Genomic DNA, 24,064 nt, shown 5'->3' with positions numbered 1-24,064 from the left:
AGAAAACATTGCTTTTAAAATATTGAAACAGCCTGGCCAAGATCAAGACACTGCAAATTCTCTTTATAAGCAACCTGAAGGGAAGACATGCCTGTAAGTACACAGTGATTTCATTCAAGCTGAAAGAATGTCAATTATGTTTATGAAATAACACCTAATGCATAATTAGTTATGTCCACTGCTGGTACACCAAGCAAAGAGCTAAGCAATTCCCCCTAAGTCTCCTCTTATGGAAATAATACTCAGATTTCTCATGGCTGAAAAAATTATGGAATTCATACAAAGGAAACTGCACTGTGAAGAGTGGAAGCTACGTAATCACTCACCTTCTTTGTGTATATAATATTGTGTAATAATTATTCCTGTCCTAAATATCCCTCATTCTCTCTGAGAACAGACAGGGATGTGTACATGATGCCACAGCCTACCTCTAGCAATAAATGGGACCCTATTTGTTATTCAAAGCTATTGATTTATATAAACAATACTAAGAAGTGTTACTGTAGCTATAAACATTCAAGACCACTGCAAATCTGAAGAAGAATGTGCACTCGAGAGTTGATAGGTTTTTTCCAGCTGTATCAGTTGGTCAAACAAAATATACTGCCCTTCCTCAAAAATCTGGCTGGTCTTCATGCAAGTTAAGACTATGGTGGTTCTCCTTCTAGACAGACTTTGTTGAGAGTTGTTGCTCTTAGGTTACTCCATGTGTAACAGATATTTACCATGAGACTTATGTATGACAGCAAGATGATAAAAGCCCTCCAAAATGGCATGAGAACAAGGAAAACTGCAGGTTCACCACACACATCTGTACACACACATTCACAGAACACAGTTGTTGTAGAGGCTTTCTTGATACGTAAAATCCACTAATCACTATTCTGCACCTTTGTCTCTTCCTGGACACACCCAGCAACAGAAACCCACAGGGCAGCTATGTTGGTTCCTTCTTGCTCATATTTCCCAGCCAGGCAGCAAGAATAAATAAAGATGAGGAATCATCCCTCCTCTTCCTCTTGCCCTCCCCAGCACCAAAGTGTGATTCTCAAAGCAAAAGAGAAAAGTGGCAATGCTACAAATAAAAGGCAACATCTGTGCCTGGGAGGTGGTACCTGCCAGGTCTCAGCACTCCAAGTATACAATTCCCCAGTTCCTCACTTTCCATCCCCAAGAAAACAGCAGAAAAATCTGAGAGAGAGAGCGCCTGTGGCTGTATCAAATTTTACAAGTCTCCTGTGCTGGGAGCCCCTGCATCGTGCAGGCAGCTGCTATGGTGGGCACTGGAGCAGGGGAAGCAGAAGAGCAGAGCAGCCCTCCAGAGCCTGGGGAAAGCACATGAGCAGCCCTCCACCCTGAGAAATGCACCCTGCCACCCACCCCATCAGCAGGTGCCTGAAAAGCCCGCTCACTCCGCAAATCTGATGGCAGCAGAAATTAAATTTGACTTCTTACTACTCCTTTAGAAGACATTTCATGCAAGGAACCATCTAGATTGTTGGTGGCTGGGTGGACATTTTTCTTGGCATCAAAAAAGGCCTGCAGAACATCTACCTCCATCTGGCCTCTTCTTATTATACCTGTGCCACCTCCTCAACTGTAGCAGTGTAATTTATTTGTGGGGCCATGTGGTGAATCGGATCAGGGAACAGATTCAGATTAAAATCCCAGACTAAGGAAATTAAAGTCCATTAATAAATACTGTAAATGTAATGTAATGTTACAAGTTCTCAAGAAAAGATTTGGAAAATTTCTATGCACACTTTTTCTTATTGAATGTGTAGCATAATATATAACTTTATGTTATTAAACAAAACATTAAATGCAGTATGTTTCCAATCTTGTATAGGAGCTGCACATTTTACATTGGGTCCTGATGATGTCTAGGCATACAGTTCCTAAATGCTTTCCTTCCCCCCCAAGACAGCTGATTCGTTTCGCAGCAATATTTACATAAAAGAATATCCTGTCACCAAAGATCTAGATGGGGTAATTGCAACATAGTGGGAAGGAAGCTGTGAGAAAGGCTGTAAAGTGCAGCAGCAGAGCAGAAGGGATGTGCTGGGGCTGAAGAAAGGTGAGTGGTGAGAGTCCCGCTTGCAGACAGACACAAGATGCGGGAGCAACGGGAGAAGGGAGATAGGAAGGGATTACTGACATGAAACAGTAACAAATACAGTAAAGTGGAAAGGACATTGCTGTTAAGGCTGGCTCAATACAAGACATCCATCTGATAGTGCAGTCAATCTGCTGCCCTGATCTAGACACATGATACTCACCTTTTCCTGCTCAAAAAGTCTCACATCTGAAAGCAGAAGAGCCATGGCCGAAGTCAGGCAGCAACCTAGAGGGAACTTCCCAGCCTTCTCCCCCTCCACCAAAACACTAGGGCAAGGCCAAATCATCAAAGATGGACCTCAGAGTGAGAATTTGAAAGCCTAAAACATTTCCATGTCTGACTAAGGGATTGCAAACCACACAGAAAGTTCGGACACCAATACAACCCCAGGTACCCTCTCCTCACCAGTATGAGAGCTCCTAGGATCAGATACTACTGCGTGTAGAAAACTTAGAGAAAATCATTAATGACGAGTATTTTTTTTTAAAATCACTCATCAAGGTTACAATGAACTGTGAATTATTACAAAAAGGGAGGACAGTCAGCTCTTTTAAAAATTAGATTTGAAGTATGTTTGGCAACTGCGTCCATCAGTATCTTCAGTTTTGTTACTGAAATTCTCTCGAGTATTTTTGTCTTCCCTCCTATTGTGAGAGCAACACAAAAGAAAGCCTAACTATATAGGAAAAATGATTACCACAACTACACACTAAGTGTGGCCTAATGCATATGAAAGAATGACAAATGTATTTTATGTCCTCTGTTACAATAATTTGATGCTTATACAACAATAAGTACGAAGTAAAATATGGGGGGTTTAAGTAATGGTGCTGCTTTTTTAGCAATTTTCTAGGAAAGATGCCACCCTTTGCATGTACAAAATTCAAGCTCTCTACTAACAGAAGGCAGAATTGATGCTTTTGCAGCCTGTACATACAGATGTGTTGAACTCAGCAGCAAGTGCCTGATTAGAATAGAATAAACTATACTCTTTTTCAGCCACTTTATTTGACTAGTGAGGTTATTACTTTTTTTTTTTCTTGATAAATATGTAGTTTTCTCTCCTAAATTACAGTTATATTTTGCTTCTCATTAAATTACATTAACTTTTGTCTTGGACTAGCTAAACATGTTAAAAAAAACACTCTGAATTTGGATCTGAAGAGTGGAATCAGAAGTATGGAAAGTGCATGTGCTTTGCCAAAAATACTATTTCATTACTCTTCAGAATTAGCTGGCAGTGCTTCTGCAGTATTTACTGAAGTACAAACCAAATGTTTTCATCTGGACAGGATTCAAACCCTGGTATGTTACAACCACAACAAAAATCATCTCAGTCCAAAAGCCTTCTCTGTAATTTGGGCTGTGGTTTCTGCAAAATTGGAGGATTCTTCTCCATGAATTATTTACACCAACTCCCTCTCTACCTCCTTTGGTTTTTTATCTCCTAACAATTAAACACAACCCAGATGTGCTTTGGAAAAATCATAAAACAATTTAAGACATTAGAATGATTTAAGCACAGGGCAGGTCAAGGTATGTGGGACTTCAGCCTGCCCCAAAAAAGCACACAGCTTGCCAAGCCCTACAGTGAGCCACGTTCAGAGGTTTGGCTTCTCCTCTGACACACAGCCCCTTTTTGTGGCTGTATGCAGGTGGAAAAACCTTGCCTCTCAAATGCTCCTGATGTGCTGGCATCTCAATGCTTAACATTTAGGGCCTGCTTCTCATTTATTATATGTCCCACTTATTATGTTTTGACAGGACAACGCTAAATCCCTGAAGTGCAAATATATGTAATTTATGCCTGCACCTTATGGTTGTTTTACCAAGCCAGGCTGAAGTAGTACAAAGTGCATAAACTCTGTGGGAAAGAGAAATTGTATTTCACTTGTCTGACTGCAGGAATGGTCCTAGAGGGAGCTTCTTGGTCCCTAGGTGAGAAGGAATAAAAGGCTATCCCAAATACAGAAATAAAACTGAGCTCTGACTCTTCCCTCTCCTGCTATTGTAGAAATCACAATGTTCCTGGTGTTACAGCTAATATATCGACTAGTGTAGCAACATAACCCCACGCTCTTCTCAGTCTATTCTTCGAAGTCATAGAGCTAAATCCAAAAAGCTGAAGAAAATTTTTCCTGTTCTAGGGAAATGGAGCAAGGCTGGGTAAATGTGTGAGCCTGCAGGAGAAAAATAAAAGGTCTACTTACCAAACTTGGCAAAACACTCCAGAGTAACAGAGTACTCAAAATTTAAAAAAAGCAGGAGTGCTTCTCACATCTACAATTTGTACATGACAATCCCAGAGCAATTTAACTCCACCAGCCTGACTGGATTTTATAATGAACCTCAAAACCAACCCTTTCCACATGCACTTCAACCCTCAGCTAACATTCTCTCCCATCAAGAACAAAACTAGTATGGAAGCTTCAAACCACTGTGATGACATTCCCAAAAAGCTACCAGGCTGTGTTTCATACCCAAGAGACCCTGGGTCCCATCCCTAGCACAAAATCAGTAATTTGGGTAACACTGAAGCTATGGTATATTCCTGAGTTAGAGAAGCAGGCTTAGAGGTTGGTTTTTGGCTGGGATGAAGGGCAGCAATTGCCCTTGCCAGAATACTATACACCACCTGGGCAGCAAGGCTTTGAATTGCTGTTGCCATCACAGCACTCAGATTTTGTGCCAGTGAATCATCCATAATGATCCATAATCAACATCCAGCTATGTTGTATGTATGACGCCTATACACAGAATTAAATATTTATCCTCATTTTACAAAAAACTAAGCAGTTCACAGGGGGACTCTGAGTGAATCTGTGGCAAATACAAGAGCTAAACCTCAAGATTAGTCTCCCATTTCAATCAGTTAACTGCATCCTGTGGCTTTTTTCAGGGCTAGATATTGGAATTGTTAACATCTGAAAGGGCCCAAAAACTGGAAGAGCAAGAAAAAACTTTCATTCAGCTGTAGTACTACACACAGGATACTCTCTCTTAATTCAACACCTCTTCCCATCTCTTAAATCTCCCAGCAGGCACACACTGGCATGAAATTGCATCTTCCACTGGATGCCTGGAGTTTTGGCACTCCTGTTCCCCAGGGAAGAAATAATGCCATGGTGGTGGTCGCCAGGCTCTCTCCTCTCCCTGTACTTCACGCTCTGAGCCTGTGTAACCACTTCTCCCTGCCAACACTGATTAAATTACTCTTGTCCTAAACCACCACAAGAGCTGCTTAGTAGCTCATATTCCATAGGTGGCCTAAATGGTTGCATATATGAGAAATAACTTACATTCTACACTACAATGTTACTCCTAACTTTAAAAAGTAACGTAGAAATTTTGAGGTTACAATTGCTAAATGCAAACTTATTTTTATTAAATGGTTTGTGCAATTAAAATTCAGCTCTCTAAAGTTTATTCCTGAATTTTCAATCCATCCTAAAATTTTAATCTCAGATACTAAATGATATAATAACAAAATCAATAAAAAATTTTTCTTCCAGCATTTCAAACAAATTATTGTATGTCTGCATTTTTTAATATTATTTTGGAATTATAAAAACTAACCCAGACTGCAAAGAAGCTCATACTTTTTGAACTTTGTTTCCATTTCATTGCTTTGTTTCCAGCCTAATCAAGTTGCTGTGCTATTCAATCTGCTTACTCTGATGTGGTGAGCAAGTCTCCATGGTGCCAATGGCTGGTGCTTCAAGAATGTGACCAGCACAAGTCAGCAGCTCTCCAAGTACAGCACGCATTGGCTACAGAACCTACTGACACCAAACCAACAGGCAAACATACCTTTTGCCTTGCTGAAAGATAGGCAAATAAACAGTTGTTTTCAAAGGTTTCAGACAGTTGTTTTCTAATGTTTTAAAAACGCCCACATTTTGGTTCTGGGGACTCTTCCATTGTAATTCAAAATCTCTGTAGGTATAAACTGACACAGTCAACCTCTCCTATCAGGACTCAAAAAAGACTGGGATGAAAGGCCCCTAGCCTTTTTTACCACCCAAATACAAGTGTTTAAAAGAATATAAAACCTGTTTAAGAGCACACTGCACTGAAAGTTAGAAGTCAGTGAGGTTCAGACAAATATGCTACAGTGAAATTTTCTATTTTGATTTTGCCCAATTGTAATAAATCATTGGATTATTTAGTCAGCATAGCAATCAAAGAAAAAGAACAATCACACGTCTTGCAGAATATAAGAGACTGAAAACTCAATTTGTGAGATCTCAATTAAACCATTTTTATTTAGGAATCCCTGAAATTCTCTAGCATGTAACTCCCAGAGGCTCAGCTTAATTAGAAAATTGATCATGGGAAAACTTCTTAAAATGTACTCTCCTAATCATAGCCTTCCTGTTATCACCTTCTGCCAAAGATCTCTTGCTCACAGGGAGTTGTTTCTCCTTCCTCCTTTAGCCTGATATTTGACTCACAATATTTTAACCTGTAAATAATTACAGGGAGCAAAGGTAACTTAAATGCACTGTAACAGCAGCTATTAAGAACAATATGATCACAGGCAGAAAACGCAGTAAAAGTGAGAACTGTTGTACAACCACACGTAGATGACACGCTCGTATCTACGCGCTGCTGAAAGATACTAATTATGCCTCTGGCAAAGGACATATGGGCTCCTTCAAAGAAGCTATTTAAAGATAAGAACACTGCAGACAAACACTTCAGAGATATCTGTACTATTCTCCTCCTTGTGTTGAAAATTCTAGGTCACAATTTAATAAAATTAAAAGAAAACACCAACCGTTTTAAAAGGAGGATTTTAAAATAATAGAAAGCAGAGGAGCCTTGCCAAGTTTGGTCAGTCTAGAAATGTATTCCAGGTTGCTCAGATATTCATCAACTGTTACAGCTTTTTCATTGTGCTCCACTTACCTTTTAAGAAGTAATTAGTACAGTGTATTATCAAATCAAGAGTTTGAAAAACAAACTAATTAAAATATGTCTAAAGCCTTAGTGTTCTGGATAATGAAACCACGCAGGTCATCTTGGTTAAATTATTTCCCTTTGAAATTACAGGGTGCTAATGGTGGGGGAGGATGTAAAATTATTTGAATCAATACATTTTCTTACACACAGCAGGATAGGTAAATGGGACTTCTTCTCCTAACTGTGGGATCTTATGCATGTCAAGGGCCTTTCTTCCACAGTGTAGCATGATAGCGTTGCTCCTTCACTGACGGAATTAAGCTGCTCCCACTCAAAATAAACCCCATAAGAACAATGAGTAGTGTAGCAGTGACAGGATGTTTAAATACCTCTGTTTAAAAACATAAAATGGAAGTACACACGGACATGTGAATTCATGGTGGAATTCAGTTAGATGTTGGACTTGGTGATCTTGAAGGTATTTTCCATCCTTAGTGATTCACGATTCCATGGTGTGACAAATTTACGTTGTGCTTCTGACACCACTGCTGGGTGTGCTGGGACAAGGGCAGAGAGCTGCACTCCCACCAATCCCAGGAAAGAATCCTTTGCCCCAAAAAAGGCTTGGATTGTGAATACAGGGATTGTATCACCAGACCATTCTGAAGGACTAGGACCCAAGATAGTCCAAACTTGATTTTTTTATTAAACAATCATGGGGATTTACTGTCCTGGAACTTATCACTGCTATGCTTAATATTTTCAAAGTGCTGAACATCAACTCTGTGAGTGTGCTCTTATTTCCATACAACTAACTGCATGTCACATTATTTTCATGGTGAAAGCACAAGAAGCCAAGGCTGGACGCATACAGCTGGACAGAAGTCAGAACAACCACCTGCCCCACCATGCAAACAATTCTGAAACCCTCAACACTTCAATAATAGCATGGAGGTTCCAAATCAAAATAACCCCGTCCAAAAAAATCCCAAGTTCTCCCTATGCAGGGTCTTAGTAACTTGCTGGCTCCTCCCTATCCAAGCTCACTAGGCACTACCAGAAGAGTAGCACCAAACTAAGCCTGCCAATGCCCTGGAAAGTCACTTGTGGAACCTTTCTGGAGCTGGAGTACCAGCACGTTGCTACACCAACACCCTACCAGCATATTAACAACCAGCTTCCCTCTCCTTGTTTTGAAATGGACACATCAAAAGAGACAGCCACCCAACTGGAGCTAACATTCCCAGAGGCCAAATGGAATCAACCTCAGGCAGCCAGGACCTCTTGAAGGCACAGAAGCCAGAACCATGCTAATTCAAGACTGAACAACCCACTTCCTCCCTCCAAGCCACAGCACTCTCCTACTCCTCCACAGAGAAGCATCCAGGTAGCAGGTGTCCCAGAAGATTCTCCTGCCTCTTTTTAACTGGTTCTTGCCATGTTCTATTCTGGGGTGATAGAGGAATAAGCTTGTGGGGGTGCTGAAACACAAAGCTGACAGCTTTCCCTTTCTGCTTTTCTTCAGACTGTTTAAGCAGACCAAGAATGTGCCATGTGTGGCACTCAGAGCAGACTTTCCCTTGTGGTTTTTAACATAATTGTAATTGTGATCTTGCAGTCTGAACGCATGTGTTGTCAGAAATGTTCAGTACTCCTGCATACTGAAGAAATTAGGAATGAATTGCAAGTTCTTAATTGACAGTACAAAACATCAATTATGCCACAGATGAATAACAAAGGAGAAAATTACAGGTGCGAGAGCTAAACAGCCACTGATTTAAATAAAATAAAAATAAAACCCCCAACAACATGAAGCACTGGAATAGGACTAAAGTACCTGTGCTTCCCAATTGCATTGTTAAACCAGAACACTAAGAGTGCTAAGAGAATAGGAAATGGAAGTGGAGATAAGTGACACCCCCACACAGGTTGCCTTTCTCTAAGTGCAAGTGCCTTCAAAGCTATAAATAACACATGCTTAGTTAGCAAGCAGTGGAAACAAGTGTGTGAATGCAGCCATGTGTGCTCACACACAGACACACACACACACACAACCCCCATCTGACTCTTTCCACCAACAACTGTGGCAGTTGGCCCAGATCACAGCAGTGACACGCTGCCAACAGACTGATCAACCTCACACCACACTAAATTAGAAATACATTTCCACAGATTAAATTTCAGAGGACCATGATGCCACTTTAAACTCCGTTAGATTCTGCTCCTCTCCATCCTTTAAACAAACACAAAAGCTAGCAAATCACCCTCCTCTATCCCCTGCACCCACCCACTTCACCGGAGGTCCCAACAGGATGGAGGCACCATACTGGTTGTGAAATAAGACAGATAAATTAACAACCAGTCTGAAAAGTACCAGCAGCCTAAAATCTTACAGAGGAAAAGAAAAAAGGAATCAAATCACACTGCATTAAGGTGAGAAAGCCTCAGCAGGAAGCTACAGGTGGTGTTGATCACTGCTGTCCACAGATGCAACAGAGACCTAAGAAAGCGGCACTCAAAGGCAAGCTCTGAAAGATTCAACCCACTAGGTAAGACTTTTGGAGACAAGCCTTATCTGTAACAAATGCACACCCTTTCAGCAGGTAATGGGCCAAAACAACAGCAAGAGGCATCATTCCAGCACAGAGGAAGCACTTAGGACAAACTAGTGAGACAGGGCACGAACCTATAGAAACACCTACAGCAAGAGATAACATGACAATTGAGGGATTAAACTGAATAATGCTATCTTCAGTACATGACATGGGACGCAGGGCCATGTAAAGTCTTAAGAAAAATGACCACTTGAATAACATCTCCTTCTCTAGCTTAATCTAGACAGTGAGCTGTACCTCACACTCAGGTCTCCCAAGTCTGATGTGCAGGCTTGCAGACACACAGCCCATGGATCCCTGACATACCTCCACAGCTCCAGCCAAGCTCAAACACCTGTTACTGTGAGGTAGTTCAAAGTATTTCACTCCACAATTTCAGATACCTCGTTTGTAGCTGGATTGCTGAGAGGAGGAGCTCACCTGTTTTAATTATCACCACAGGAACAATCCAGCTCCTGAGGCAGAGAAGAACAATGGCAACCCCTCCACCCACTGTCAGATGAAAAACCTCGCTCAGATTGAACAATAAAGGACAGTGAGTAGGTAGAGAAGGGGAATTTCCAAGCAGATTTTCTCTTGCAGGAACAAGTACTCAGGCAAGTTAAGGACTTCTTCAGTTTACAGTCAGACAAAACAAAGGAGGATGGGGAGGACTTAAGAGAGCTAGACAAAAACCCATTCAGGGTAACAGAGAGCCAAGCATAAAAGAATTTTATTTTTGCACTATTACCAGTCTCATTTTACGATCTTTAGAACCATGAACTCGAATGCTCCTGCTGCAGATACAGTCAAATTGCTGAGAGCTGAAATGCACACAATACCTTCAAGTGCAGCTCCGATACACTTGGTGATGTGGTGTGCAGTGGTGTGCAGTGCTACAGCTCCTTCTGAGAATGAGACTGTGCCCCAGCGCACCTGTCAGACACCTACCTCGAAGACAGAGGAAAGTGAGAAAATCTTCTGTCTTGGGCTTCCTTTTGGAGAGGTCAGAAATCTGAGTGGCAGGAGGGGGTAACAGCGGCTCCACTATCTTTATTGGAGTTGTGCTGGGACTGTTTGGCTGGGACTGAGCAAACTTCCTTTGTGCTTGCAGCCTTGGCCTGTGGAAACAAAAGCACATCAGAAACATGTCAGGCAGAACTTGCTAGATGTGCCAAAATATAAAAATTCACCATTTAGGAGAGGGAGAAAGAGAGACATAGATACCTGAATCCATCTCCCACCAATACCAAATCCCCAGCTTGGTCAATAATGAAGACAGTATTTTATTTGTTTTACCCTTTGGTATCTTCTGCTACTATTTGGAAAACCAGAAAGGGAACATCTTGACTGCAAAATCTGTGACTACTGTTTCATATGTTCTGAGTGTCTTCTTGCACATGATACAATTACAGTCTACCATTCACTTATTTGGAAATTAAATCTGTATTTTGCACCATGAAAATGTCTTTTTTTTTATTAAGTGTTAGTGCTTATTGCTTTCTGTTTTTATTTAAATTACAAATTAGGTTTATTTAAGCCCCATTAAGGTTTTAATTTATTCCAATCTGCTAGAATCTTATTTTCAAAGTAAAATATATATTAATAGATAAGGTATATACATTTGCATCCAGTTATAAAAAAAAAAAACAAAAAACAAAAAAACTTTAGGAAATGACATTTTTGACAGAGAAAACATCAGATCAAAACCTTTAGATTTTTGTTTGCTTGGCCACAGCCCAGAAGACAGTAAGCAAGGAGGTCAGCCATGGGGTTAAGCAGAATTTGGGATAAATTTTTAAGTTTGAAGGACATGCATGGAATGAATTTGTTCAGTCCTGGTACTACTGGGCAATGGACTGACACCCTGATTAGTTTTAAAGCATGCTCGGGAATGGCAATGGGAAATGAACGGCTGCAGGTGGTTTTGGCAGTTGGCTGCAAATCATTTCAAGCCTGTCTGAAGGCTCTGATTAACTGCTAGGTAGCAATGAATATGATTTTCTTTAATATGTCTAGAACGTAAATTGGTATTAGGGAAAGCATTTTGGGGCAGGACAGATACCCGGAGGGGGTCTCACTGGGAATCTGGCTCAGCTCAGCATATAAGAACACGTTAATTTCTCACTTAAGCAACTGGGATTCTAATTATGATCTTTATTACAGCTTCAAAAAGGAGAGAAGCTACAGAAAGAACTTTAAACCTTGTTGAGAAAGGATGCAATTTTATGTCATTTTATTCCCTAATAGCAGAGTATTTACATAATGTCAAAGTGAAACATTAAATAACACTGAAGGGAAGCCCAGGTCTTGTCACTCCATGGCAGCCTCAACTGTTGTGACTTAAGGAAAGCACAGTTATCATTCAGTAGGGATGAAACACCTAATTGGCAAACCTCTTGTTTTTCAAGGGTATTAACCCTAAGAACTTGGGTAACAAGAGCTTTGCTACTGTATTTTAAGCATCTGCAATCTTGTCGCTAAGATAGCAAAAAGAAATATTGAAAATCCCAGCAGTGTTTGTATGAATATACAAGTCCCCTAATGACAACAGAGAGCAAAAGTAACATTCAGCAGTTTTCTCCCCTAAACTATGCATAAAATTGTCCTCGCTATCCAACCCCCACTGCCCCGAACAACAAAACATACCAGCCATTCCTACTGCTTTTTTTAATCTCCTCCATGGCAAAAATAACCTGGTGTTTACAAATGTTTTATCATGGGGCTTATAATTTGTGAACTAGAACTAAAAGACTATTTAACACATATACTTCCTCATATCTATGAACAATTATCTTTCCAGAATGAAAATGATCTGCCTGTATCTCCAGAAAATGACTCAGATTGCTTTGCAAAGCCCCATCTCTTCAAGCAGACTGAGGACTCCTGTGCAGGATGAATGGGATTTTAATTTCGAGCAACTACATTTCTATCACCAGAATCATACACGCAGCCAGAGAAAAACGCTTTGTGTTGGCTTCTGTTCTGCACAAAACATATGCTCTTTCGGCAAAAAACAGACTATAAAGGTTAGCGAGCATCCTGGCTTTCTGCACAGGAATTTATTCCCACTGATGTGCTTGATCAGCCAGGCTGTTCAAAATATTAACCCACCCACTCTCCATTCTCTGTACCTGCTCAAATCTCATGTGATCAGTGATAAGCAATCACTGACTGCTTCACCCCAGGAAGTAAAGGTTAAGCCTGTTGTACAGTTCAAAATTAACCCTTTGCAGCAAGAATCGTCCATGCTGGCTTGCAGTATCCCTATCATCAGTCCCCAGAGCACTGAAACAGGATTAGAGAATGACTTTTGCAAGTTTGGTGTAGATGTGAAATGAATTAAGGAACCAAAAGTACTTTTGGTTCTGTCTTTGAAAGTACACTGTCTGCTAGCGTACTTTTCTGGGACAAAAAAATCCCCATGGGGCATGGAGCCTGGCCTGGCAGCATCACAGGCTCTTCACCACCCATGGGGGCCCTTGATTTCAGCAAGGACAAGAGAAAATTCCAGGTTTTCCCTCCACTTACAACCATGAACTTTTGCTGCTTCCCCAGGGAGGCTTTGGAGACTTGCTGCTGTATGGTCAGATGTGTCCAAGATGCTTCTCCTCTCAAACCAGAGTGGAAGATTGCTGGACTTCCATCTGCTTAGTTTGACCTCACCAGTGCCACAAAACCAGGCTCCCTTATGAAATATTCATCTTTTATTAAAACCATAAGCAGTTACAGGGTGTAAATATCACTGATTCAATTTATGAACACTAGTAAATGAAAGCACTCTTTCATGACTGCAAGATCCTTTAGGTTTTTGCAACTACTGCTCCTTGCATGGCTATGTATGTGCCCCACAGATTTCTACTTCAGTGCCTGAGAGTGCATAGAGAGTGAGCTGCAAGCAGGAAATAAAGTATTCTGTAGCTACAGCATACATGGATGAGAAATCAAGATTAGGAATCAAAAGACACATTATTAAGTAGCCCTTGCTTCAGATTTATGTAAACATGACCAGTTTCAAAGGTGGGCCAGCAAAGAAAAAACACACACATATTTCAAAACATTGGCAGCAACTAAAACTGTTTCCTTTTGAAGGCATGTATGCACCTTAATAAACTTGTATGTCTCCATGAAAACCTCTAGCAGCATAAAACCAATTATTTCAGGTATGGTTTCACATTACACTTAATCCAATCTAAGTGTGAAGCTGCTCTCAAAGAAGGACTGTACCCTCCTTCTTCACTACAGTTACATCAGACAAAGCACAGCAAGCTGTACTCATGTACAACTTCTGAACAAGGAAGAATAGAAGTGGAAAAAGTGGTCAGAAAGACACTGTATGCATGATGGTGCCTACCTAAAATTTAGAGAGAAGCAGTGTAGCCAGCAGGACCAGGGCACTGATCATCCCCCTGTACTCAGCACTGATGGTGCCAACACCTCAAGTCCTCTGTTTAGTTTTGTCCACCTCACCACAAGAAAGACATTGAGGTGGTAGAGATGGAAATGGAGCTGGTGAAGGATCAGGAGCACAAGCCCTATGAGAAGTGAGTGAGAGAGCTGGGGGTGTTTAGCCTGGAGAAAAAGAGGACTCAGGGGAAATCTCACTGCTGTCCACAACCACCTGAAAGGAAGGTGTAAGGCAGGTTTAGGACAGTCTCTTCTACATAAGAAGTGATAGGAACAGAGGTAAAGGTCTCAAGTTGTGCCAGGGGATGTTTAGATTGGATATTAGGAAAAGTTTATTCACAGAAAGGGTTGCAAAGCATTGGAACAGTCTGCCCAGAAAAGTGATTGAGTCACCACCCTGGAGGCATTTAAAAAGACACATGCATGTGGCACTTAAGGACACTGCTGGACTTGGCAGTGCTGGGTTAATGGTTGGAGTCAATGCTCTTAAAGGTCTTTTCCAACCTAAATGAATCCATGATTGTTTAAATGCATAACACCACCAACATGGATTTGCTCTTTGCTTCTTAATGCAAGGATTTCTGCTGGAATGACCTATTTAGCGTGCATTTGGCAACAACAGACAGATTGGCATGAGAAGCAGAAAAAACAACAAAAAACCCTGTTTCCGTCCTCAAAATAAATTGCTCACTTTGTCCTCATTGAAAGGGTACGCACTGTGTAAGGCTTATAAATACGCAAGCAGAAAAAAATTTCACAAGGATGAGGAAAGAACTTAAAATAATCCCGCATCTAAACGTCATCTGAACACCCAACACGCAGCCAGAAATACCTAGACTATTTAAAAATAAATAGTAAACCACCTTCTCTCAACAGAATGTTATTTTCCTTCTACTTCTTTTGAGAGACTTTAAACACATACCTATGACAGAAAGTTCAAAAAAGCCTCAGCCTGAGGAAGTCTCACCTCCTTTGGGTATGCTTCTCTTCTACTGAGCTGACTCTTTAGGTCTAAGAAAGTACATTTCAGCCAGAGACTAAAACTCCACAACAAAAATATCCTGATTGCAAAAGGTCAGACCAGGCTATGAAATATTTATCTCCTGACACAAAACGTAACTTTTTGAAGCTTTTTTAGAGTAGAATTTCTTTTCAGTTGAATATTTTAAGCAAATTGCATTCTCTGTAATTAAAACACTAGTTTGTGTTAACTGAAAGTACTTCAGAATGTCTTTTAAAATAGCATATCCTAGCACCATTCCTTTAGCTTGCAAATAGTTCACATTTAGGAAAAAAGACTGAATATACAAAGGCAATCTTTTCTTTGCAAAGCACATTTCAGGGTAGCAGTAGCAGTTGGTGTTAAATTTAGTAAACATTAATATTCTAGATAACACTGCATGTTGTGCTAGCCACAAATCAAGTATTAAAATATCAGTAAGTGAGATTTTGTTGTGCATCAGTACAAAAATCTGAGTCTTTTCAGTTTATTACTCCGTAACTCCTAAGCGAAAACAAAGCACAAGTACTATAAAACACACACAAAAACAAATATGCACAATCAGATTAGTAATATATTTTCATGCATACTAATCTATTTATAGAGAATTCTGGGTTTGAGAGGTTATTTTCATGCCTAAGCATCTCAGTTGGGAAGAGATTTGCAAAACAATTTTCTGTGAACTCTCTAATCTCCAGCAATCTGCAGGTTTCCATCAAACTTCCTGCTTAATACATGCTACCATATGTCCTTACTGTTCGGTCTCTTTGCCTTTCACTCCTTGAACTCCACTTTGGCTTTTGCCTTTTTTTCTTGGTAACTGCAGGACAAGGAGGTTTCCAAACACTACAGAACCACAGCTGAAGCAGCTGCTTGAGCAGTACAGTTTTGTGACTAATTCCTATTTTCCTTCTCACTGCAATGTGCTTTTCACTTAACAATTAAGGGAAGGCTCTGGCATGGCTGAGACCTCTACCTCACAGATTTTGTTCTGACCACTCCATGCTAACATCATTACAGCTTCCCCTCTGCTGAGTACCTGTTGTATTTACTTCCTTGCTATGACACTTTACTGGCATGGTGAAATATTTATCTCTGAGGTTTGCTTGGCTTTGTACCCCAATCACAATGAGGTCTGAAGTCCACCATCTTTTGGTCCCATTGGAGGTGATAAACCAAGTATGTAAATTGTATAACTACACCGTACAAGGTGGCACTCAGTCTGACAGCACAGCACATCTGCACAGAAAAGCTCACTTTTGGGCGCAGCTTTGTTCAGTAAGGTAAACTTACCTGAAAGTGACAGGCTGCAGAAATGTTCTGCCCTAATTTAAAAATAAACTAAAAAAGTAATTTAGGCTTTAATAGCCAAGTGCCTGCTGGAAATCAGATGATTATCAAGTGTGTATTTCTACCTCAAAGTTGACCATGTTGCAGGTACTTCTAGGCAAGCCCAAGATGAGCTTGCAAAACTTTTTCCTGGAGGTATCATTCTTCATAGGACAAGAAAAAATCTTTATCACCATCACATGTGCCAGCAGGAAGCATAGCTAAGGTACATTTTACCCTTTCAATCCTCAGAGCAGGTCCATGACATTCCCTCCCAACAGTGACCTTCTAGAAGACCACCAGTTCATGTAAACAGGGCCCCAAGCTTCAACAAGCTGTCTACATCAATAATGCCAAAACTTACATGAAACATATTCTTTTTTCCCCAAACTGTGAGGGTTAGTATTTGGATAATCGAAAAAATAGGGTGGGGAAAAAATTTCTCTCAGAAGTCAAAATCTTGTTGTCTGTCCCTGGAGCATACCAGCGTGCATGTCTTGGCTCTGATGGCACCAGCAGCGTTTCTGGCTGTACTCACACACCTCTGCCACCACTGTGTCCCAAGCTACGCTGTCAGGTCAAGCAACAGCACCACACCAAGAGCAAGAAAGCAGGCATGCAAAGGAGTCCTTTGAACTGCATTTCCTCTCCCACATGCCCCGAAGCTACTGGGATAGTATTTTCTGCCCATAACAGCGGTATCTGTTGCCCATTTGATAATGCACGGCTCTGTCGCTGCTGCCAGCAAGTCTGCAGTGGTGAAAACGGAGGTTCCATCAGCATCTGTGTCCCCACACCTGTTTGTACCAGGAAGGGACTAGAAGTTAAGAGACCTGGTTGCTCCCATCCATGCAGAGATCAAGTGCAGCTAACTGGCACAAAGCATGGGGTCACTCTCAGATACTGGCTCCTTCAAAGTAATTTGCAAGATAATGTAACCCAAGACACAACCTAGACCTGTACTACCAGGTAAGGGTGTAATTCTTAATCCTGTCATATGATTAAAAGAATATGGGCTACTTTTCAGTAAACTGAACATTCCAGAAAGCTTGAATGCAAGGATTTTCAGAAGCTGTTTTTACTAAGACCTTTATTCACACAATCTTTTTTACTTTCTGTGGACCAGCAAATCAAAATTGAGCCTAAATTAACAACACAATTTTAAACCAGACCTAAATTTTCAAGTGATCCAATGAAAGCGCAATATTAAGCCCGTTCAGTCCTTGATTGTTGAGCCTAATAAGACACGTTTCTGTAAAAAACACTTCTTGCTCTGTAACTTCAGCCACAATGAATGGATGCATACTTTCCTTTGAGATTTTTTTGTATGTTTTTTTTTAAATGGGAAATGGTTTCTGAGAATGTCCTCCCCTGTTAACAATAGAAAGGTGTTTGGGAATGGCATTTAATGAACAATAATTGAGCTAACCCATATGCTTCACGACTAGTTCAAAGTACAGCTAGACACAAACTTTTATTCTAAAAACTGCTCTGATTATCATTAATTCTGGAACCGCCTGTTTTTCCTGGCAATGCTCGCTGGTTACAAGAAGGTACTTGCAGTCTCCAAACCCACCTCCTATCATGCAGTTTAGCAGAGACACTCATACCTACTAAGTGAAACAGCTGGCTGTTCAAACCACACACAAGACAGCGTAGGGCAAAGTGGGAGTCCTTAAAAGCAGCTGGACACTGTCACCATCACCCATCTCTTTAACTGCATTAGGAAGATGTGGACAACTCCAGTCACCATAAATGAGCCCTGTACATACTCTACATCTAAGCAGTCACAATGACACAGGTATGGAGAGCTTGCCTTCTAGACTGAGGCCAGTACTAGACAGTTTATAAAAGAAGTTGTAAAAAATTAACACTGTGTTCAGGTTTCACCTGTGGATTCAGTAAGTGCAGGTGTTTCAGTGTTCTACATAGCCTTGAGAGGGTTAAATCATGCTGGGTACTAAATGCGCTGGGTTTTTTGCCCTGAAACATCCACAGTGGTCAGGGAATTTTGACGCTACTCTTATGTAGCAGTAGGATTACCCAGTGCGAACCTGAGTGCCCTTCATGGACTTCAGGATACAGGGAAGAAAAGCAGATTAAGAAATGATCCAAAAAACCCCAAAGCATAATTAGTCAAAGTTGCAGCCCTTCTCCGCGGGAATGGGTCTCCTCTCACATCACTGCTGCAACTGATTTTAACTGGACTCAATGCAAGAACAGTCTGTGCTTATCACACACAATTTGCGTCACTGCAGTGCTGTAGGCAGGGTCACAGCCTCTCATCGTACCTAAACCAAAACTCTGAGTTACCAAGGTGCAACTCCAGCACAACACAATCACAAAACCAAACATCCACCTTCAAATATCTCTACAATGGCATGCTTCCAGCTCAGACTTTAGCAGCTGGAGAAAGGCTGATTTAGATTTAAATACATTAATGACCATCAGATACTCAAAATCTTCCACCCATGCCATGTGCCAGTGGCTGTGGCAAGTACAGGAGGGTTTATTAGCTGCTATCCAGAGAGAAGCAGCAGTGAGAGTGTGACCAAATGAGGATATGGCAGCTTAATGAAGCTCCCAAGAAGCAGTTTTCTTATAGCCTTTGTCATCAGACCACACTATAGAAATTGTCCTACAGACTCGTCTGTAAATCTAGGACCAAAGCCTTATGCCTCTATAAGTAAATGGGATCTGGACAATCATAAAGTCAATGACTCTTTTAAATCTACTTTCTCCAGGGCTTTAACACCTGGGATTGGACAAAAATTTTTCCTCTCCATACAGACATGTGGTGAGCTGTACATGGCAATAGATGGCAGAAGAGATCCTTCTGAATACTGGAGACAGGTGGTGCCACCCTTCCTTTGTCCTGCAACAGTTCTTATAAATTCCCATTCTGGGGTAGGTTCATTTCTAGTCTAAGAACATAAGCACTGGTACTTCAGCCTTTGACTGCTCCAAGTTGTGCTCCAGCTGTGTCTACACTGTACCATATTGCACGTTGCATAAAGCCACCCAGGACAGGCCTTCAGATTCATCAGCCTACATGGAAATGAATCTAACAACAACGGTGCAGACTGTGAGTCCTACAAATGCTCCTCCCAAAGTCCTGGTTATTGCTGACACTCTCAACACCACAGCCAACAGCATTCAGCTACTCCAGCTCAGATATGCCCATGGAAGTTACAAAGTTGGAAAGTATTGCAAAACCAGCCTCATTCAGAAGGAACAAGAAAGAGGAATGCATTCCAGAAGTCCATTTTGGAGGGAGCTGTGTCCTGGATACATCTCCTTCCCTGCTGTTCTTTGGGCTATGCATGCTGCAGAGATTGCACCCCAGCTTATGACACTTGACACTTTGGGGCTAAGCTATAGTGGGAGTCACTGCACTGGTGTGAGGCAGTACCAAGCACCAGCTGACACTGACTTCAGCAGTACCTTCAGCAGTACCATAAAAGATACAACTCTGACTCCTCCCCATGCTCCCAACATGTGCATTGCCTACTTCTTCTCCTGCACCCGTGTTCTGGAGGCATTCCTCTTCTGCAGCATTCCTCATATCGGGCTGCTACTTGGTTCTCTTCACCAGAGTGCTCTGCAAGCTGCCTACCAAGCACAATTGAGCACAGTTACCTACAAAAGCACTTGGCACATGGAGACTAGGATTTCTGGTTCCTGCACCCAGAAATTAGGGCTGCCCCTATATTCTAGCAGTATGACCCAAAATTCCTACTTTTCAGCTTGAGCAAGAACCACCATGCCATACCAGAAAGCAAGAAGAACATCACCAAGGAATAACTCAAGGCCAGGTCTGCTACTTTATGCTGTGCTGCTGCACAGAGAAAAGCATCACCACATGCAAGAAAGTTAAAATGCAAAGCCACCGCAGGAAAAAAAGAAAAAGAAAAAGAAAAAAGAATTAAGGAACTCATTTACATTTGCTTGGCTTTTAATAATCACTACCAGATGTCTGAGTGTGTACTATGTCTACAAACTTGTCTTCAAGAAGAAAACCACAAGAACAAAGTTATTTTTTCACATTAAACCCTGTCCCTTGTGCTGGAAGTAAACAGGATTGAATTCCACGCTAATAGACACCTTCCTCACTGGAAGTAGGATGCAACTTCCACTTCACTTGCACGATCTCCACCTCCTGGCAAGGAACCTGTCAAGGTCCTGCTGCCAGCACTCGCTAAAGGTGGAAGAATGAAGCAACCCTCACAAGTCTTTTGATATTCAGGTAAAGCCAGTGTGGGAAAGCCTAGGGGCATAAAATGGTCTCCCACTTCACTTCTCTGCAATACCATGCTGCTGTCTGCATGGAACTGTAGACAACTTTGTTAACTTTGTTATCTAAGGCAGGCTTGGATTCTTTTCAAAAGCATTTTTGATCCCTACAAAAAGATTTTCCACCCCACGGAAGACAGCCTATAGAATGTTAAAACCTACCCATTTTGAGAAAACTTGAGCATTGCCCCCTATTTAATTACAGAGAGGTCAAAACTACTTCCAGCACAACACACTGTGCTGCTTCAATATTCTTCTAGTATTATTTTCAGTGTTCTCAGACATCTGAGGGACATCTGCAAAACCTGTTCACTTCCCAGTTCCCAAGCAGGAGGCATTAAACAAAACCAGCACGGTTCAGATGACAGTGCTTCCCACTTCCTTATTCATGCGACGCCTGGGCACTACCTAAACCCCTGGTCTCTGATCAACTCAGAGTTGCTCTTTGTTCCCTATGATACACCAAATAATACCAAACATATCAGCAGCTCCCTCCCTAGTAATTTGACCAGCTGCTAAGACTCAAGAGGATGCAAGATCAAAGCCATGTGACTGAAGGAAAATTCTCTTTTCACTTTGAGCAGCCTTTTCTCTGCAACTATGCTTTAAAAAAAAATTGTTTTACACACCATTTCATTCCTGTTTTCCAATCTCAGAAAAACACGCATACCTCAACTCTAGTAATCATTCACCTTTGCCCTAAAAGCAGCTTGCACTGGCCAGAAAGCCACAGATTACTTCTGGCAAAAATGTCAGAAATAACAGAGTACGGATCATTCTAGCCATCATCTGAATGGATGAGAAACTTCCTGCTCAATTAAGTCATGCATTAATCCCTAACATCTGAATAAAATTTACCATCCACTGGCAGATAGATAAAAGTCAGTAGATTGTGGGCATTTAAACCTCTTGCAGAGATTGTAGCTTGCAATTTAACCATACCTGAAACCATGTATCTGCACTTCCCAGGGGGATAGCCTTTAAAAGGCTCCTTTACCATCTGGTTATTACCAGGAACTCAACATTTCTCTTGTAAAACCCACAACGTTTAGACACACAGCGAGAAAAAAAAAAAAAGACACAAGACATCCTATATCTGCTGCACAGACTTTATTCTGATAAGCAGCAAAGTGATCACTTTTGCATAGAACACCCATCAGTCACATTCACTGTCTTGCCAGAAAGGATTACTAAACGGAAACACGCAAGTGAGCTATCAAGGGAAGAAAATAAAATAAAAATCAGTATATTCCATTATGTTAATCCTATGCTATTCTTATATAATACTGAATTCCATTATGTTAAACCTGTGCTATTCTTATATAACTCTGAAGATAAAATACAAACTTTAGCAGGTGCTGTCTCTACTTTTTGGTCTCTTTTCCTTCATAATTGTAATTTTTTGCATTGAGTTTCTCTTGGAAGCAAACCATGACCCTCTCCAGGCTTCCTCCCCAGGAGTCAAACAGCCCATTCTTGCAAGTCAATCAGGCAGACGCAGTCAATTGTCCCAGCAACTCTGTTCATGCCTTCTTTCAAGCCATGCCACATCCTGCTACCAGTCAAACTGGCCTGAAAAGGAAAGGGGCCATTCACCTCAAATCTCTTCTTTACATAGATGCTAAATCCTGTGAGGGGGGGCTGGCTGGACTGCCAGAGCATGCTGTCTTTCTCTTCCTCCTGAATGCCAGAAAAAGTAGTTGGGAACTAATGATATGAATGGAAACTATGGTAACAATTCCTGTGCCACCACAATCTATAGCCTTCCCTGCAGACTCTCTTTTCTTTACCTGCAGTAGTAAGTATTCAATACTCTCTTGTTTCTTGTCACATGTGTCACATTGCCCTGTCCCTGGAGACTCCAGTAAAAAGATATGGTGCATATCGAGCTCATTTCAGTACCAGGTAATCACAGTAAAAAACCCTCACAGACACACACTAATTGTGCCTACACACCATGTATCTGCCCAGGAAGTGAAAAAATACATTCCCTCTGAGAAGACTTTGTTCGCAGAAGAGTGAGATTTATCAGTGCCTCTTCCCTAACACACTCCTTAATTTTACTTTTAGGATACACAGTGGTAAATGAGCAGCAGGACACCTGATATTTGATAGTACAACTCAGATAAACTAAATGCTTGCTGACAGTGGAAGGAGAAAGTCATGTTCCTTCTGGTTCTGCATCCCATTGTGCACTCTGAGCAGGAAGTAATGGAAGGGCACAGTCCAAGCTGGGGGAGGACAAAGGGAGTGGACCACACCTTTTTGGAGCAACAACTGCTGCATTGCCTCACCTGCATCCTCCCGTCCGGAATGAGTGGGTTCAGCCAATCTCAGGCTGCTTCAGAAAAAAGGTGTGGTATATGTTCTTCCCCTCACCTCGAGCCACAAGTTCCTGCTTATGCCAGCACTAGAGCTCCTGAGACCCTGAGGAAGTCAGTCTAGCTGAAAATTAATCTACAGGTTGGGTTTTTTACTTTTTCAAGTCGGGTTTCAAAAGCACAGAAGTGCTGGAGCTGGCACAAAAGAGGTGGCACGAATGCACTAGAGGGAAGAACAGGACTGGCTTTTCCACTAGCAGCTCACCACCCTAAACTGAGGAACACATTAATTACTGAACTGTAAAATTTTAACAGAAAACGTGCCTGGCAGCAATGTCAGTGTGGCTCCTTTCATTGTCAACCCTTTTGCAACAAGGAGCCTAGCTGCCACCAAGACAAGCAAGGAAGACAAATCTGGGTGGGCTTTTTTACTCAATAACCTTGGGGTTTTTTTAAGAGTTTTTTGAAGTAATGAAAAGGTCTGATTTCCATCACTTCTTTCTCCATGAGCAGATCACCCACTACTTTTCCCTGTATCATCACAAGCAAAGCCCCAGCTGACAAACATTTAAAATAGAAAGGAACGGGTGGCATTCCAGATGCTGCCTACACTGAGAGTGATACTGCATAAAGATGTAGTGAGCACTTTCTAAGTGCCCCATGGGCAAAGTCTACTGGCTGGCACTGTGCTTCTCTGGAAGTGTCCCTGAGGTGTGGTCACTGACCATGATAAATCACTGGAACAACAACAGTAAATCTGTCTGAAAAATCCCAAAATCCTAGGATGCTTCCCAGAACCTTCTCTCCTCCTTGACTGCATTAAGCCAATATTTGGTCACTGATTTACTGGCAGTCCTCAGGGCAAATCACTTTTCTATCCCTTTTCTAGGCTGAAATTAGACATTGACTAAAAGAGGGCAGGCAGAAGGAATAAAATCCTATGAAAAACAGTATGTGCACACTCATGCCTGCTTGAATCAGATGAGGGCCTGAGGTCAATTTGCCACATGGCAGTGCAAAAGGTTGTGGCAAGAGTGCTCCCACAGCGAAGCAGCAATAAATTGGCAATTACTTCAGCTGGGATCACCAGTGAACA

General features: G+C 41.5%; 1 protein-coding gene across 1 annotated transcript in view; it reads right to left on the bottom strand.

Annotated features, from left to right (window-relative positions):
• The window catches only part of JARID2 (jumonji and AT-rich interaction domain containing 2), a 210,260-nt gene that overhangs the window by 49,532 nt on the left and 136,664 nt on the right, over window positions 1-24,064 (bottom strand). Inside the window, exon 5 of the mRNA XM_015617528.3 lies at window positions 10,570-10,739. Within this exon, the coding sequence (XP_015473014.1) occupies window positions 10,570-10,739 (170 nt within the window). The remainder of the gene's footprint in view (window positions 1-10,569; window positions 10,740-24,064) is intronic.

The sequence above is a fragment of the Parus major genome, chromosome 2 (assembly GCF_001522545.3).
Source record: "Parus major isolate Abel chromosome 2, Parus_major1.1, whole genome shotgun sequence".
In the NCBI taxonomy this organism is placed as follows: Eukaryota; Metazoa; Chordata; class Aves; order Passeriformes; family Paridae; genus Parus; species Parus major.
The sequence above is the reverse complement of the archived record's forward strand: the minus strand, read 5'-3'. Positions and strand labels throughout refer to the sequence as shown.